This window comes from Phalacrocorax carbo, chromosome 3, assembly GCF_963921805.1.
Source record: "Phalacrocorax carbo chromosome 3, bPhaCar2.1, whole genome shotgun sequence".
Lineage (NCBI taxonomy): Eukaryota > Metazoa > Chordata > Aves > Suliformes > Phalacrocoracidae > Phalacrocorax > Phalacrocorax carbo.
In genome coordinates this window covers 91,004,177-91,022,769 of record NC_087515.1, presented here as the reverse complement: position 1 = coordinate 91,022,769, position 18,593 = coordinate 91,004,177, and the positions used below count along the sequence as shown (strand labels likewise).

At 36.5% G+C, this 18,593-nt stretch overlaps 1 protein-coding gene across 5 annotated transcripts in view; it reads left to right on the top strand.

The window, feature by feature from the left end:
- Positions 1-18,593, top strand: part of DOP1A (DOP1 leucine zipper like protein A) — a 68,091-nt gene that overhangs the window by 37,470 nt on the left and 12,028 nt on the right. For all 5 annotated transcript variants that reach the window (XM_064447714.1, XM_064447713.1, XM_064447711.1 and 2 more), the window contains 16 exons: positions 1,230-1,504; positions 2,151-2,303; positions 6,159-6,259; positions 7,612-7,871; positions 8,588-10,595; positions 10,701-10,812; positions 11,776-11,958; positions 14,176-14,301; positions 14,631-14,765; positions 15,302-15,357; positions 15,863-15,967; positions 16,671-16,737; positions 17,058-17,202; positions 17,450-17,529; positions 18,078-18,187; positions 18,343-18,492. In XM_064447714.1, the coding sequence (XP_064303784.1) occupies positions 1,230-1,504; positions 2,151-2,303; positions 6,159-6,259; positions 7,612-7,871; positions 8,588-10,595; positions 10,701-10,812; positions 11,776-11,958; positions 14,176-14,301; positions 14,631-14,765; positions 15,302-15,357; positions 15,863-15,967; positions 16,671-16,737; positions 17,058-17,202; positions 17,450-17,529; positions 18,078-18,187; positions 18,343-18,492 (4,066 nt within the window). The remainder of the gene's footprint in view (positions 1-1,229; positions 1,505-2,150; positions 2,304-6,158; positions 6,260-7,611; positions 7,872-8,587; positions 10,596-10,700; positions 10,813-11,775; positions 11,959-14,175; positions 14,302-14,630; positions 14,766-15,301; positions 15,358-15,862; positions 15,968-16,670; positions 16,738-17,057; positions 17,203-17,449; positions 17,530-18,077; positions 18,188-18,342; positions 18,493-18,593) is intronic.

Genomic DNA, 18,593 nt, shown 5'->3' with positions numbered 1-18,593 from the left:
CATGACCCAATTGCCTTTAATCAACCGTGAGAGTAGTCTGTCTGTTTGAAGGAGCCAAATTAATCTGGTATTGATAGAACATAATTGTGCTTAAATTTTACTGTTTGTTTAATTTCTCAGATAAATGTGTGCTATTTTTAATTAAAGAAACTAAAAAGGGAACTGAGTCAAGCTCAGAAAAATATATCTGTAAACTCTAGAACACTATGTAGAATTGTTATCTACATTTAGGCTCCAATTTACATTGCAAAATTAACTATTATGGATATAAATTAGGCACAAATACAGCATCTATTTAGAATTTAGATGATGCAATTTCTATTAAATAACACTTCTTCGCTTGTGTCTGATTCTAGAACCATTTGCCTATTTTAGGAACACAATCAATAGAGTCATTTTGAAGTTCTAAGGAAAATTACTTTCGTACTCTAAAATGAAAGGGTGTGTTATTCACTTGGAGAGTTGACTGTGATCTTCAGAGAGAGAGACTTGCATTATCAGGCCAGCATATGGTATCACGTGAGGGGACAGTAAGAAGGGGAATGCCTACAACGAAAACAGAGTGTATCATCTAATAGGATCAAGTTTCTGCCACCCAAAACATCAATTTTCACAGCTACTTTTACTTTTAAAGCGTTGCAAGGAAAATATCTATATTTTTGTCAGTTTAAACTTAGTTTAGATATACAAATAATATATGGGAATAATTCTGTACTTACATATATTGTAATATCTATAAACTGTAACATTATTTTATTTTTATATATAATATTATATAATATTATACATACATAAAGTACTACAGAACTATTCTAGACTACAAACTACAATGTTAAGACTTGATTGCTGGTCAAGAATTTCCTGAAGGAGGAAAGTGAATGAAACCATGTGCAAACTACCAAAAGTCCAGTCTTGTCTAAAACATGAAATTGCATGGATGCATTTCCTTAAAATTTATTTTTCTCTTCCTTGTTCAAATTTTCATATTTATTTTTAGTTACTAAATGTTTGAAATGATACAGCATTGCATTCTTAATTAGATTATTTTAAAGATAGAGGTACATCGAGAAGTATCTTTCTCCTGCATAGATTTTCCTAAACCCATAGAACAGGCAGGTTGAAATATGAAAGATAAAGGACAATTGTGCATATGTTACAGGATATGAGAGGAAAAATCCATAATGTTTAGAACTGTTAAATGAATGTATCGTCTGTGATTTTTATTTCAGACTGTGAACAAGTACAGCCTCCACTGTGGCTACAGACTTTAATGAATGCTTGCAAGCAAGCAAGCGACTTCAGTGTTCAGGGTGTTACTATTTCCCTTGTGATGGACTTGGTTGGATTGACTCAATCAGTTGCACTTGTCACTGGAGAAAATCAGAACAGTGTGGAAACTGCTCAACCTCTTAGCCCTAACCAGGGAAGAGTGGCTGTGGTCATCAGACCTCCTCTTACTCAAGGCAATTTGAGATACATGGCTGAAAAGACAGATTTCTTCAAGGTACAATGCAGTATCTCATTGCTGTTTTCTTTAGACTTCTTTTTGTGGCTGGCAAAGAATGACAGTCTCGGTCGCTTTGCCATCCTTGGTATGGTAAACCAAATTTTCTTGCTGAGTATTTTGATAACAGTTATAACCTGTGTTAGACTCTAAACAAAAATACATAGTAAGTTTTCCCACTGTAATTGTCACCTGACTGCTTGGGTGAAAATCCTTGTTTGAATGAATATTTTAAAAAAATAAATAAAACCTGATTGAACAGCATCATTAACTAGCACAGGTACGAAACCAAGCTATAATGCAGGACTCTGGTAAACCACAATCTCCGCAGTTGTGTAATTTATGTAAGAAATAATTTACAAAAGACAATCAGCAGCAGGGTGTATTACATAGTTAATTGTAATTCAGTGAAAATTTATTTCTGGAGGTGTCTGTGAGTTCTGACTCCTAACAGGAATTTTTTATGTAGTAAGTTATTGCAGTGTTTCAAACAGTTCCTTATGTTCATACGCACAAACTGTTGGTTATATGGTGTTATCAGATGTAATGTCTCCCATCATTGTGTAGAGCTCGACGTAGTCTAGAGCAAAACAAGGCATGATACTCATTCACTTGTCTCCTGCAACTTTTATTTTCATGTACAAAGCATATAGCTTTAACTCTCTGGGACCAGTTGGGTGATGGAACTCCTCAGCATCATCAGAAGAGTGTGGAGCTTTTCTACCAGCTGCACAACCTCGTTCCGTCTTCTAGCATTTGTGAAGATGTTATTAGTCAGCAGCTGACTCACAGAGACAAGGCAAGTTGTTCATATGTTTACTGAAAAAGACGTATGTAACTATAGAAATATATTTAGAAAAATGACTTGGTGCCTCAGAGGACGGCACAAATAATTTCAGTATTGGAAAAATGTTGCCTTATGTTGATTGTTTCAAACATTAAAAATACTCTTACTTGCATGCGGAACACCAGATTTGTCCACCCTCTGACACTGCCACTCTCTTTCCTTTATTCCTACTCACAAGAAACCTTAACCTTATGCAGTAGTTAAACCCTGTTTTCATGATGTCTTGATGTTTCACAAACTTAAGTGTGTTTGTAATGGTAGTAATTGAATATAGATTTCTCTAGATTCCATTCCAGTTGTCCTAACCACTTTCTTTCCCTGTGCAGCTCCATCAAATTTAAGCACACTTTCTTTTGCTGTGTTCTAACCAAATGTTGTTCAGTCCCCTGGTGTGCTCCGTCCTATTTCATCTAATTCTTGCATCTCGTCTAATACTTTGTCCTAATACAGCATCTAGACTTTCTGCTTCCTCTCCTCCACAGAACTTTGAGAAGGAACAACAGCCAGGTTATTGGCATCACCATGTCTCTGTTGCTTTTCTTGATAGCGGGTTTGGATTGGTTCTTATCTTTCTATCCTTTTGCTTTCTCTTTTTCTCTGTTGGCTGAGGTGCTTTACCACCTTTCTCTTTGCGTCACCACCTTCTTTTTACAGTTTGAGATCTGTTTCCAATTCCTTTCCCTTTCTGTGAGACACATCCTTATGAGTCTGCTGTATTTTATATTATTAATTTTCTGCTTCAGCCTTAATTAGTTTCTTGTTTAAGTAGCAGTGGATTGGGTTGTGGGGTTTTTTTTTGGTGTTTCTGACCATTTTTATGTATTATTTATGATTCTGGCTCTTGTTGTAAGAGCTGATGTAAATATAAGACAAAAGAGCAGCTTGTAATTAATAAGATTTTTTTATTTCCAGGTTCCAAGAACTATGCTAAATATTTCTGAGCTCCATCTTCTGACACTTGTCTCAGTTAATTATTTCCAGATAAAGTGTTTCTGTGCGATTCTTTTCCCCTGTTGGAAAGCAGAGGAATTGCAATAAGTAGATACTTTGAATAAAGAGGCTTCTGTACAATTCTTCTCTAGCCTCATGCGGCCCCTCTCTTCTAGCTATTTTTCCTTAAAAGATTTGAATTCTGACTGTTTCTATGTCTATGTCTAGAGGGCAACTAATAAACTGCTCTAACAGTAATTGCCAGTTTTCTGTGCATCTGTGTCACTGTGGGAAATGTGGTTGCCAACTCTGCTCTGACTGACATGGCAGCTGGGTTGAGTTGTCTGGGCATTTCTTTGCAGTATGCCGCTGAGGCAACTCTTGTCTTGAAGGTCTTTTACTTTCCATTTCTGTCTTATGTCAAAAACCCTGGACTACAATTTGAGCAGAATATCTCGAGTGATCAGAGAGCTGCTGCTGATAACACTGTTTGGTTTCTTGTTTACTACTTCGTTGCCTGTCCCATCTTCTGTTCTGCTACCGCAGGTTATAATGGTTGCTCATGGCCCAACTTGGTGGATTTCTCCCGTTCTTTATTGCTGCTCAAAGGTCTCTATCTCACTGCTGGCTGTTTTTTAGGAGTGATCTTAGCTATCCTGTTAATTACTTCTGTTTTGCTACTTTTGTTTAGCTAAAGTAAGTAGTGTTTTAAAAATCTTTTGAAGCTGGCAGATACTCAAATTGTTGACAAATGGCGTTTCGTTTATGTCTGTGATGAACCTCTGTAGTTTCATGCTAGACAAAGAGGGCTTTTGAGTATTCAGCTGTAGGCTTATGTAGGAGACTTTCTCTCTTCTCAAAAGCTATGCTCTGCTCCCCAATATATAAAGCACATGCTTAGGTTTTACTATTGTTAGTAGGAGTTCTACCTGTCATGACAGGTATTCTATCTTTTTCTTCGTGGCTTTTTTTGGTTGGGTGTTTTTTCCCCCTTCTCCCCTATAAATTTGTTTCAGATAGAGGTTGTAAATTTGATATTAGGGTTGAGGCCTTTGTAGGGCTTTAAATTTTAGATATATGAACTGTTTTCCCAGCCCCAATAGAATGAATGATAGGGATTTTACTTGCTCACACGCTCTGGCAACTCATAGCTGTGTGATTTCAGAAGCAGTTACCATTTTGCCTTTCTACCAGAGAGTAACCAGGTCAACAAGAGTGAATGTGAGCCAGTCTGCCAGTCACTGCAGTTCACAGCTTGGCACATTGGTAAAACTGCCGATGATGTATAGTTTCACCTATTAGGCTGATCTGTGAACTGCTACAACTGTGGATGTGGCACTCGCTTGTTTCTGCCAACCGTACTGTGAAACCAGTAATTTCTTATATCTTCCTAGCATGGATTGCAAGGGCTTGCATGGAGTCATCTGTATGTGTTTGAGAATTGCTATTTTCACTCTCTATTCAGCAGATGTTAATGAATTGTTTTGTGTAACTGTATATATTTTGCAGCAGTGTTGTGTGGGTTTTTTTTCCTGTGAGAAGGATGGGGTTTTTTTCTAAATACATGTGATGCTTGCTTTACTTTCTAGAATGCTGCTGTTTCGCTTGGTTTTGTTTTGTTTTAGTTTGTCTGATGTGATCTGTCTTGTGTCCTTTCTGTAATTTTCAGGTTTTATATCTTTTATTTAAAACTTTCATTATGGTGGCAGATATTGGTTGTATTAGCTATTGCAAAGGTTCCTAAGCTGTGTGTTGTAAACTAAGTCTGGAAGTATGCCAGATTGTCTCAGTGGTATTAGCAGTTTTTTGTTTGCTGCTTAAAGCTTATGCTGCTTAAAGGTAAATATACTTACTGTTCATTCTCTACAAGCATATATTTTATGAGCATACTGGTGAAAATCTTTGTCCTCTTGTCTCTGCTTATTGTCTAGTAATTCGGTTTAAGCCCTGATTGTATTTTAAAGTAATGTTGTTGTTTTATTCAGTATAACCACCCTGATTGCTGTGCTTTGTTCCTCCCTACAACTGCTTAGTAGCTTCCTTGTTTCTTAGGTAAAACTGTTTTCAATACATGTACGCATGTATTCATATCATAGCATGGCATTTACTGTTGTTTACAGCCTTGCTGGAATAACTCTGCCTTGATCAGCCACAGCAAAAAGATAAAGGCATAAAAATTGTTACTTTAATACCGTTTTTACCATTAAATATTCTGCATATTATTACTATTCACTGGAAGTCCTTTGGGCAGTATGTATGTCCTATTTGTCCAAATAATTCTTAAGGTCCAGAGCTAAGTTTGGCATGTTAGTGATGAACTCCATCTGCTTGTATCTAGCTAGAAAACTCTTATGTCTTTGTGGCCCACTTATTTTCATTCCCTTATTTCCATGGATACTGTGTTTAATCCCATCATTCCAGACACTGTCTCTAAAAATGTCTGTTCTTGCTCTGCCTCTTCTCTCTACCTCTGTATGCTTGAGTTTTCAAATTGAACAGTTTGCATGTTTCTTCCTGCTCTCTCCATGATCTATTCTAGTGCCTTAATACATACAAACTCACTGAAAACAGAACAGTGCAACCTGTGAGAATAAAATAAGTATTGTTCAAGCTATCACATTAAGTATTTAAAACTTTTTCAAGGCAGCCAAGATCAAGATGGGGGAGAATCCTTCCATGCTACTGAATTGTTTGCAGAGACCTATTGTTACCTATTTCTGGTCTTAATGTTAGAAAATAGGGCTTGAATACATAGTCAAAGAAGTTAATTTTAATAATTTCATTATATCTTTTAAGCTGCTCTGTACCTCTTTTTTCTGCAGTTCTTATCAGAGGCTGTTATATTCTGATAGATCTAACTTATAATTTGGTCCACAGAAAGTAAGAATGGAAGCTCACGCAAAGTTTGCAGTGCTATGGCATCTCACCCGTGACCTTCACATTAACAAGTCTTCTTCCTTTGGCCGTACCTTTGACAGGTTGGTGATTGCAAGCATGATTCAGCTGAAATAATTGAGCTTCAAAATCTCTTAACTACATTATACTGGCAGCATAGAGCGTTTAGAAATTGGAGAACTAGGGTGTAACTGTGAGAGCAAGGGAGGAGGACAAGAAATGAATTTGTGTTAGACAAAATTGTTTTCACAACAATGATTATGTAAGCTGTAATTTTTTCTGGTAGCTGTAAAGAGTAGGACAAGAATGGTCACGTGATTCGTTGACTGTTACTGTGGTTAAAATATTTGTGTATATCGAACATAGTATCTGAGTTCTTCTTGTGATTTGGTAAAAACAAAAGCAGAAGAGAGAAGTCAACCCAGAAGTGAATTATACGAAAATGGAAAGTAACGGTAGAGCAAAGAAAACTTAAGAACAAAATTGCAAGTAAGCACTAAGATATGAAAGTTATTTTGTTTGATCTGTGTGTTTTGTGTAAGATGTCATTTATGGCAAGCAGCAGAGGATTTCTGGTTTGCGTTCTGGTATCAGACTACGTTCTTAGAAAAAACTGAATGATCAGGCTCTGAACTAGTCTTGTCTTCCTCAGCTAGCACAACTGTTGTGGAAAATTGCTTATTTAAATTTCCTAACATATACTTAGCTGTAGGAAGCGGAGTAAAAAGGTTGTTATTCTTTGGCTTGATACTGTCACTCATTGCAGAAGTAATGGTAAAGTCCACACATACAGCTAGGAGCTTATGAACGTGTACTACTGGAGGATGTAAAATGGTAAAGATCAGAGTCCAATATCAGAGTCCGAGATATATATATGTATCCGTGATAGGTGCGTACGTACGTGATAGGTGCATGTGTGTATGTATATTCTTCCACAAGTCTGGAAAGGATTCTAAAGGCTGAAACTATCTAAAGAAGAAAATAACAACAGTAGGAAGTGCTGAATCGTCAAGTACATTTCTCCTCTCCTTTCTTGAAGAAAAGATCTTTGAATATCTTCTTTTTTCCATGCTACTGTGTGGATTGGCTTTTAAAGTTCTATCTTTTTGTACTGCACTAGCGCTTAGTAGGCAACCAAAGCTTGTTATCTAGTAGCTGTACAAATGCTTGAAGTGACTATACAACTGCTGCTATTAGAGCAGCTATCTTAACTGACTTCATTAATGGCTCTTCCAGGCCATTTCTTCATTAGGCTAGATAAAAATATAAAACTTCAGGTTTCAAAGTTTGGATTCCAAAGAAAATACTGTTTTAGATGGAGAAGACGCTGGAGTATGTACTGACATGTTGAAATTTATCATATATCAGATTAAAATGGGATTATTCTGTGAGTAGTGTAGAATTTGTGCTAGGCTCATTCTTCTTTCTATTCTAGATCTCTGTTTATCATGCTGGACAGCCTTAATAGTCTGGATGGTTCTACATGGTCAGTGGGACAAGCCTGGTTAAATCAAGTGCTTCAAAGACATGATATTGCAAGGGTTCTTGAACCTTTGCTCCTACTGCTTCTCCATCCAAAAACGCAGCGAGTTTCTGTTCAGCGAGTACAAGCTGAATGTTATTGGACCAAATCTCCTTATCACCCTGAAGAAGAAAATGAAAAGCGCTTTATGCAGAAGTTCAGCTGTGCTGATGGTATGTATGCAAGAAGACTGTCAGAGGTTCCTTATTTAATTTCTTTATTTGTTATTTGCATGCAACATTAAAAACATACTAGAAATTTTTGAGGGTAAGTTGCAAAACAATGCGCTGTTTGCTGTTACTTGTTATTATTTAACTTAAATATGTTATTGTTATTTGTTATTATTAGTTATTTGCTATTATTTCTGTTAATTGTTATTATATGCAAGTTTTATTATTCTCAAGTTAAGATTATATGCAAATATTTTAATGCAGAGCATTTTCTTATGTCTTACTGAACTTCAGTAGAACTTAAGAATATGGCTTGAAACTTAACCAAGAAATTAAATGCTTTTGTGAATTAGGACCACTGATTGGGGCTGGCTGAAAACATACTGATAAGGTTTGAAGGTGTTTGCATCTATTCTGTAACTTTAGTAACATACCAATAATTCTTTTTAATGAAGATACAAGCAGATAAGATTGCATAAGGTTTCATGGGAGAATGATGTGGTTTTGCTAAGGTCTACTGCTTAAGTAATCTTGCTTTGGTTGTGTAATTTGTCATTTGCATATTAACATTATTTTTTCCCTGCTGTGAAATGGAAAGACACTATTTACCATGCCTTTATAATTTGAAGTCTTGATAATAGTTTAAATCCTAAGATTCTAAATTCTTATTCTGAAGGACAAAATGTTACGTGTATAAACTTTTTTGTTTTTCTTTTAAGCATTTTCCCATGTGCCTGTAAGCCAAGGACAACTTATTATACCTAAGGAAAGCAATGAAAAACAACTTGCTATGGATGAAATGGAGAACTTCAGCCTGACTGTCAACCCTCTGAGTGACAGGCTTTCCTTGTTAAGTACCAGCAGTGAGACCATACCAATGGTTGTGTCTGATTTTGACCTTCCTGACCATCAAGTTGAAATACTGCAGAGTTCTGACTCTGGCTGTTCTCAGTCATCTACTGGAGACAACATCAGTTACGAAGTGGAAACAGAAAGCCTGAGTGCTCAAGATAGCTCTCAGACTCTAAGAGAAGACTCACCTGATGAAATTGTGCAACAAGTGGTTACAGATCTTATATGTAAAGTTGTAAGAAGTCTCGGGGAAGAGGCTGAACCAGTTCAACACAGTCTACACTCTGAGGATACTTCATGTAAATTCAGTCCTTTGGATAACTCTGTAGAGGTGACAAAAAACGAAGACCAAAATACTCAAAGTAGCCAGAGTAGTTTGCTCAGTAATGACAGCTCCCAATTGCTCTCGGCTTCAACTGAGACTGGACTTGAGAGCTTAAGAGATGAAATTTCAAGAAATAACTCTTCACCCTGTATTGCAGAAAGCCAGCAGTCCCTCTCTGATCTCACTCTTACTTCCACTGAATCAAAGTCCAGAAAGCGAAGCCATAGTAGTATTCAGTTCAGCTTTAAAGGAAAGCTACCAGAAAAAATGTCAGAAAAAGAAACAATTGTTAAAGAGGCTGGTAAGCAACCAGGTGCAAAACCGAAGGTGAAAATAGCCAAAAAGAAAGATGAAGAGAAGAAGAAAGCACAAACAGAAAAGCTTAAACAAACAAACGTCTTCTTTAGTGATGGTCTGGACTTAGAAAACTGGTACAGTTGTGGAGAAGGAGAAATCTCAGAAATAGAAAGTGATGTGGGGTCCCCAGGAATGCGAAAATCTCCCAACTTTAATATCCATCCATTGTACCAACATGTGCTGCTTTACCTCCAGCTGTATGACTCTTCAAGAACACTGTATGCTTTCTCCGCAATTAAAGCAATTCTGAAAACAAATCCTTCAGCTTTTGTAAGTGCCATCTCTACTACCAGTGTCAACAACGCATACACTCCTCAGCTTTCACTGCTCCAGAATCTTCTAGCCAGGCATCGAATATCTGTTATGGGCAAGGATTTCTATAGTCACATCCCAGTGGATTCTAACCATAACTTTCGAAGCTCTATGTACATAGAAATTCTTATCTCCTTGTGTTTGTACTATATGCGGAGCCACTATCCAACTCATGTTAAAGTAACCTCACAAGATCTAATAGGGAACCGTAATATGCAAATGATGAGTATAGAAATCCTGACACTTCTCTTTGCTGAGTTGGCAAAAGTGATAGAAAGCTCTGCAAAGGGCTTTCCTAGTTTTATTTCGGACATGTTGTCCAAGTGCAAGGTTCAAAAAGTGATCCTGCATTGCTTGCTGTCTTCTATCTTCAGTGCACAGAAATGGCACAGTGAGAAGATGGCTGGAAAAAACATAGTGGCTGTAGAAGAAGGTTTCTCTGAAGACAGCCTTATAAATTTTTCTGAAGATGAATTTGACAATGGTAGTACTCTGCAGTCACAGCTTTTAAAAGTACTTCAGAGGCTGATTGTGCTGGAACACAGAGTAATGACTGTGCCTGAGGAAAACGAAACGGGCTTTGACTTTGTCATAACGGACTTGGAGCACATCGGTCCCCAGCAGCCAATGACTTCCCTTCAGTATTTACATTCCCAGCCAATAACCTGCCAAGGCATGTTTCTCTGCGCAGTGATACGAGCTTTACACCAGCACTGTGCCTGTAAAATGCATCCCCAGTGGATTGGCCTTATCACTTCTACGTTGCCTTACATGGGAAAAGTTCTTCAAAGGGTCGTTGTTTCAGTGACTCTTCAGCTCTGCAGGAACTTGGATAATTTAATTCAGCAGTATAAATATGAAACAGGATTATCTGATAATAGGTATGTGTACGTAGAGGCATATAATCTTTTTAAGCAGCCTTTACTGTGTTGAATTACTTTACAACCAGATTAACCCATTTTAAAAAACTGAATCTCTTACTTTAGGCCTCTCTGGATGGCATCAGTCACTCCCCCAGATATGGTTCTTACTCTATTAGAAGGGATCACAACAATAATTCATTACTGCCTCCTGGATCCATCTACTCAGTATCATCAGGTAAACTTATCTGGGTGTCTGGGAGGTTCCTGTGCAGTACCTGTCGAATTAAGGACCGTGATTACGTTAGCAGAATTGAAGATCTAAGTGGGGAAAAATACCAAGTATGTTGTCCTAGCTAGAAGTATGGTTTTTATTGATAATATAGACATCTCAAACAGAAAAACAGTTTTCTACTAATTATACTTCTAAGAGAATAGTCTTGGAATTTTTTTTTGTTTGGTTCGTGCGGTTTTGGGGATTTTTTTTTTTTGTTCCCCTGAAATAACTGAAATAGGAATTCCTGAACTTCTAGACCTCTAAAATGTCACTTTTTAGAGCTGGCTTTGTAGAACTTCCCAGACTGATGCCTATCCTGTAACTTTCTGGCTGTCCTGTGTTCATCTTGCAATCTGTCAAAACATTCTCTTTCTGCTCCTTTTGTATATTCACAATTTGTCTTTTTAGTCAAGCAGTATTTTTAGATCTGGTATTCTGAGCATAGCCTCTGTTAAGAAGTTGGTCCAAATTCTGCAAGAAAATTTTTGCCCTGTTCTCTCTGCAGTCTGTTTTGCTTTCTTCGTCATCTTCTTCTACACCTTTGCCTTCCATGTATTTAAAAGTAACTGAAAAGTGTTTGTTTGTGCAAGTAAATTTTGCCTAGAGTATTAGTTACACTTACAATTCTGAAATAATTGTTTTGCAAATATATCGGCAGATGATTGAAAATTGATTGCTGTAGACATGACGCCTCATGTTCAGAATACCTTTGATATTGTATGACTCAGTCAAAAGATTCTTTAATTATTATTTTAATAGACTCAAAACCTGCACATACTGTAAGAGTTATTGAAAAACTATTTTGAAAAAGAGTTACGGCTGAAAGCTTCCATGTCTGTTAAGTCTCAATTTATACTATTTCACGTATGCTGTTTATGTAGATATTTAATGCTCTTCCTCCTCTCTCCCCTTCAAATCCACTAGCTTTTGGTTAATGTAGATCAGAAGCATTTGATTGAAGCACGCAATGGGATCCTATCTATCTTGCATATGATCATGTCTTCTGTGACGTTGCTATGGAGCATCCTTCACCTTGCAGATTCGTCAGAGAAAACTACTGCTGCTGCTGCTGCATCCATTACTACTATTAATCTTGGGTCAACAAAGGTCAGAATATCAGAGATACTATCATTTAAGTTGTTCATTAATGCCTTTGTCAAACTAAATCCAATTCCATTCCCTTAAATGTAAATTGAGTTTTAATACTTTTGTCCTCATTTACTCATCCACCTCAGAAAAAAAGGCTTTTATAAATGGGTATTGATCTGCTTTTAAACTTGAGTGTATCAACTCAAGACATCTCACCTGTTTGCTTTCTACAAAGAAAATGAATTCCATCTTGAAAAAAAATCTAAGCAATCCTTTTATGCCTCAAAAGATATAAAATATTAATGTAAAATCTTAACAAAGAGAACTCTCCTCTTAAAACATCTAGTACTTGGCAATTACGAACTAGTACCTTTATTCATTCAATTACCATACAGCGATGTCACTGTGCACAGGGAAATGTCATAGCAGATAGTGAGTTGGTAATCATGAAGAGAACCTTAGAAGGTGTCAAATGGGACTGTACTGAGAATGCTGCCTAGCACTCTTATTGGAAGTAGTTCAAACTTCTTATACTTCACATTATTAAATAGGAAATTGTCATTGAAATTTGAAATTATTTAAGATTTCCTCAGTTAATTCAAAGACTGTCAGATACTGTTTGTGATGATGGTGTGTTACATCCTTTTCAACCTTTGTCCTTCAGATTGAAGGAATAAAAAAAAAATAACTTATGTAAGACTCCATGGCTTTGCACAGACAGCATCTATGGTCATGTTTGTGCTGTCCATAGGGCTGCCTAGTCACTGAAAGGAAGGGGGTCCATACTTATTGATGGCTTAAATATTAGGCTGCTTTATGAACAAAGAAGCTTTTGTACTCTGGGTAAGCATTAACTCTTCTGTACATCCTAGCTTTTTAATTTGCCCACATCCATAGTATTCTAAAGAGCATTCAACATGTCCTGTATATTAAAAAGTCCCGTTTGGGTTCAGCTTTTCAGTGTAGTGTCAGGGTAAGTTGTTTAACGTTTTTACCTTCACTACTTTGGGTAATGGTTTTCTAGCTGCCTTTTAGTTGGTGGATGTGGTTAAAAACACATGAAACTGGAGCTCTGCAGAACTGTGTATCTAAAGAATAAACAAGCTTTCTGAGCTTCAGTACAACTAGGTTGCTTTGGCAACCACACTCTTGGCAAATGCATAAAGTGTATACTCAAGCTCTGGGATGGTATATAGCAGTTTTCTGCAAGTTTAGGCAATTCCTACTGAAATATCTCTGACCAAGGTAAAAATGGTTTTCAGAAAACAGGTGGAAAGTACATTTTTTTGTCTGAAATTTTCCTGTCATAGAAAACAGATCAAGAAGAAAGCTCAGGCAATACATTTCCTGACTCAAGTGTGTCTCTAACTTCTGACATTATTAAGAGTTTCAACAGCGACTATTTCCGTCACCCAGAGTAGCATGTTCTTTCTTTTAGGATTTCCCCACCACCCCTACTTTTTAATAGTCCATTACTATTTGAGGCAGACATGAACATCACCTTCCTTTCATCGTTCTAATTATCTTGTACACATTTGGTAACTATTATATATCGACTTACATATCTCTTCGTGGCTATATATAAACCCATTTCTGTCCCTTCTTGCAGGTCATATTCCACAGCACTAATCTTCCTTTTTATTGTTTGACTTCTGTCAGTTTGTGGTATAGTTTTTGAAGTAAGATGTCCAAAACTGGACATGGTATGTGGTATCTTCTTTCAGGGGAAATATTTAATGTCTTTCACTTATGAATGCTCTTTTCCCCTTCCTTGCAAAGTTGTCATGGTGAGTTTGTGATCCACTGTAATCCCAAGATTATTTTTTTTCCTGTAACACTGCTATCTAAATAATTTCTCATGCTGAACCACTAAAGTTGTTTATCCCTACCTTTGCATGCAAAGATCAAGCTTTTACTGCAGCTAATCTTTTTTCAGGATGCTTTTTGGATTTGTCAGGTCATTTTTAGTTCTGTACTTTTCTATCTGTTGCTTCCCACTTCATTACCATTTGCAAATTCAATAAGCGTGTTTTATCTTCCCTTGTCTGTCATGAATAGAATGATTGAAGAGTACCAGATGTAGAATAGAGCTTTGTGAACCCTCTGAGTGCATCCTTTCATTTTTATAAAAGTTAGTGATAGTTACCATCCAAGTATGGCTTTATAGCCAGCTGTTTTGAATATAATGCTGAGGTGCTTAGCTAAAGTTGTATGTGTTCTGCTTCCATATTTCAGAATTTGAGGCAGCAGATTCTCGAACTTCTGGGTCCAATTTCAATGAATCATGGTGTTCACTTCATGGCTGCTATTGCATTTGTATGGAATGAAAGGAGGCAAAATAAAAATACTTCTAGGGCAAAGGTATGTTTATACTACAGTGGTCATTTCAGATAGTGGAAATAGCTTTAAGTGATTTAGAAGCAGTAAGGAGAAAATTCATTCAGTCTAATGAAAATTACATAGTATGAAATATGGAGAATATTTATGTTTCTAACTACTGTATTGTCGGGGAACTACCAATTTAATTCAGAATGGGATAGTCTTCCTGAGTTCTTCAGGAAAAGAGTATGTGATTCCAAACCTCTAGATGAACTCTTACTAACATTCCAATCCCATGAGACCCGCTGCCTTAATTTTGGCACAGGCATTGCCTGTGATGATAATCCATTACATACATTTGATTATTCTAGGTTATTCCTGCAGCAGGAGAAGAACAACTTCTGCTGGTCGAGCTAGTTCGCTCTATCAGTGTTATGAGGACGGAGACTGTTATACAAACAGTGAAAGAAGTTTTGAAGCAGCCTCCAGCCATAGCAAAGGACAAGGTATGAAAACCATAGGGATGCTATTGATTTATTTAGTGTTCTCTTACTGAAGCTTAGATCACTGATGATATGGATACTTCATTTACAAAGCTGAGCAAGCAATCACTCTATTGCTCACTACAGTGTGAAAACTTTCACAATGTCTCATAGATGGATGAACTTTCAGAGGGAAGTCTTACCTCCTTAAGTAATTACCATTTCCTGAACAACTCCAGAGTCCTATTTACTGCATCTGTGTAACTGTGTTTTGTGAGGAGAGGCTGCCTACATGAGGGAAACAGGTGCATACCCTAGCATCAAGTTGATTTTTTTTTTTTTCAGGTGGGAAAGGGAAGCAGGTAAAAGAGGGAATAAAAAGAAAAGGGAATAACTTTATAGAGAGATGCCTAAATGGACAGTCATAATATCCTGTTAATGAATTAAGCTATATCTTCAGATGCTGCAGTAACATGATAGCATTGTCAGTTTTGCCCTGGCGAATGAGGAAAAAGTCACTTTCTTCCTCCTGATGACACAGGTTTTGTATCTTTTTCTAGAAACATCTTTCACTGGAAGTCTGCATGTTGCAGTTTTTCTATGCTTATACTCAAAGGTAAGACAAGAAGCTAAATTTTATGTCTGTCATCAAGAAGCAGATGGACAGTTTGGATATTTTACTTATTTTTATAATCCCTAGGATGAGAAATAGCCTGTGTAATATAAATTGTGAAGAAATAATAGTTTTGAACTGTAGCTGTCATTAAAAAAAGGGTTTATTTTGTGAGTTCCCTAGTTCTGCATCACCTTTCTCCACCCACCTAAAAATCCTGCAGGAAATCTGACCCCTGTCTAAGGAAAGCTGATGCTAATTGTGCTGTAACTCATTGGTACCGCTCCAACCTTGGACTGAAAAGCAGGTCGTTCGAGTATGCTGTTTTTCTGCCTTTCTTGTTTTCTTAATGACTTGATGTAACCACCCAATATTCAGTGAAAAACCAAACATTCTGTATGAATGTTGAGTCACAATATCTGACAGAAAATTGTGAGGTAGAAGGAAAATAGGGAATACTTGAGGAAGATGATGCTGTTTTGATTGCCATCGCTGCTCTCTCCCTTAGGATTCCAGTGACCAGCTTAGTAGACAGCTGGGCAGCACTGTTGCTTCTGTTAAAAGATTCCATCCAGGTTGGTCTTCCAGCTCCGGGACAATTCCTCATACTTGGGTAAGTGCTCTTGATATTTGTAATTTCCAAATAAACCCAAACGTAAGTGTGTGAAATCATACTAAAGTGTTAGTGTTTTCAAAATGCTGTCTCTTATTTTTGAGTGGTAGAGCTATTGTCTGAGTCCTGTGAGTTCTGTCAAATGAGTTCCTCCTCTGAGGAATGGTTGCATATATTAAATTTTATAATATGATATAACCCATGATCTTACCTTACTGATCATTTGAGCTATTCAGGCTCTTTAAACAGTAGATTTAAGTTTCTAATTTTTCTTAGACAATAACTACAATGGCTATTTCCTAGGTATCTGTAGATTTGAAGCCCACTAGAAAGGACTTATTCCCAGCATGAAAGCTGTTTGTGGAATGTTAAAAATAAAATGTTGAGTAGTATTCTCTGTATGAAGTTTCAAGGACCGTTTTCTTGAATTTCTGGAATCTATCTTCCCTAGTAAACTTGTCTCTAAAGATACTTTTGTATATAGTCTAGTAAAACATATACTTGATGAACTATTATAGTATGATCAAAAATTAACTTAAACTTGAAGGGATGTTTTCTAGAATATTGATAAGTAGCAATGACTGAAGGTTTAGTAAATAAATATTGTGCATGTCAATTTCTTCAGACTTGTCATAGCTCTTAATTACTGATTAATGTATTGTGAGAAGAAAATCCATATCTACTTCTATATGTTTTTTTCCAGTGTTCTTAATGAGTTCATTATGAAAAACCCAAGCTTGGAGAATAAGAAAGATCAAAGGGATCTCCAGGTAAGAAATTTGTTGAATGTATGTCTCTCTTTTTTGAAAATATTGAACAATCAATGCTTTAATGTACTAGAATTATCTGATATATCAGTTCTGTAGTCTGAAATGACTCTTCAGTATCTTCTATTTAGTACTGTTTATGACCTGCTGAAAAAGATCTCATTTTCTGTGGAGTTACTATTCACTGATAATATAGAACAGAAGTGATTTGAAAGCAGTTCTATACTTTTAGTTACATAGATTTTCTACCAAAACACATCAGGACAGCAAATACAGCCCTTCTGCACAAAGTTCTCAAAATGCTTGGGTTTTTTTTCTACCAGGATGTAACACACAAGATAGTGGATGCCATTGGGGCAATTGCTGGTTCTTCCTTGGAACAGACTACTTGGCTAAGACGGAACTTGGAGGTTAAGCCTTCTCCCAAAATTATGGTCGATGGAAACAACTTAGAATCAGATGTTGAAGGTAGTTTCAATTTCATCTTTATTTTAAAAGAAACATTAATTATCAGGCCAAAATGTACAAAGAGGGCCGCTTTTCTATATTTGAATATATTAAAAATGCTTCAGGGTTGTTCAGGCATTAATATCTTACACAGTGTATCTGGCAAAGTCTGTACATTTTCAGAATATATGCTATTAAAATATGCTTGTAAGGTGAATAATGGCTTAAGAAAACTAACTTTGGACATTTTTTTATTATCTTCGTTTAGATATGTTGTCTCCAGCAATGGAAACTTCAAACATAACTCCATCTGTTTATAGTGTCCATGCATTGACCTTACTTTCTGAGGTAAATGTCCCTCAGATGTAATAAATACTGTCTTATAATAAACTTTTATATTGTGAAAAGCTTTGGACTGGAAGCTGGGGGAAAGAGATTTGATGGGAGCACTGATATGAATGGATTCTGGGTCCTGTCATGTAACAATATATAAAACTTACTAACCCAGTTATAAAGATTCAGTGAGATGGATGAGGCGAAAGCATGGCCTTTCAGATATGTAGTATAGGAAAATTTTTTGGTGGCAAACTTTGTGTGTTTTTAGTGACATGTGTTACTTACTGCTGATAATCACAGTCAATCTTTGAGATTTTTTTTTGTTTGTAGCTTATTCCGTAGAATGCTTTGTCCAGGAGCTTATGCTTCTGTATTTTTTTAACTTAATTTTTTTTAAAAATGGTGGACCTTTATACTCTGGATTTTGTATAGTACCTGAAATTTGATCAGTTCTATCATAAACTTGAACGTTCAGTAAAGGACATTATACAAAAAAATGCTGAAATGTAGATAAAACAGTTTGAGAATGCATGATAACCTATCTTCCTCTCCTTTTATAGGTTTTGGCTCATCTCTTGGATATGGTTTTCTACAGTGATGAAAAAGAGAGGGTTATTCCTTTGCTTGTAAATATTATGCATTATGTTGTTCCCTACCTCCGTAATCACAGGTATCTTTACAATTCATTGAATTGACATAGATCTCTACAGCCAGTTGAAATTTGGTGGGTGTCACTTAAGTTGAAAGTCATGATAAGGATTAAACTTCTATCAAACTTTCTATAAAGCAACAACTCAATTTTTTTAATGTTGACTTTTTTTTTAGCGCTCACAATGCATCCAGCTATAGAGCCTGTGTCCAGTTATTAAGCAGTCTTAGTGGGTATCAGTATACAAGGAGAGCATGGAAAAAGGAAGCATTTGACCTCTTCATGGATTCCAGTTTCTTCCAGATGGATGCTTCGTGTGTTAACCAGTAAGACTTCATTTTTCCTGCTTATATTGATGGCTGTTACAAATTTTGGGTATACCATTACACAGGAGTATGTATAACGTGGACCAAAATTTCCCAACAGA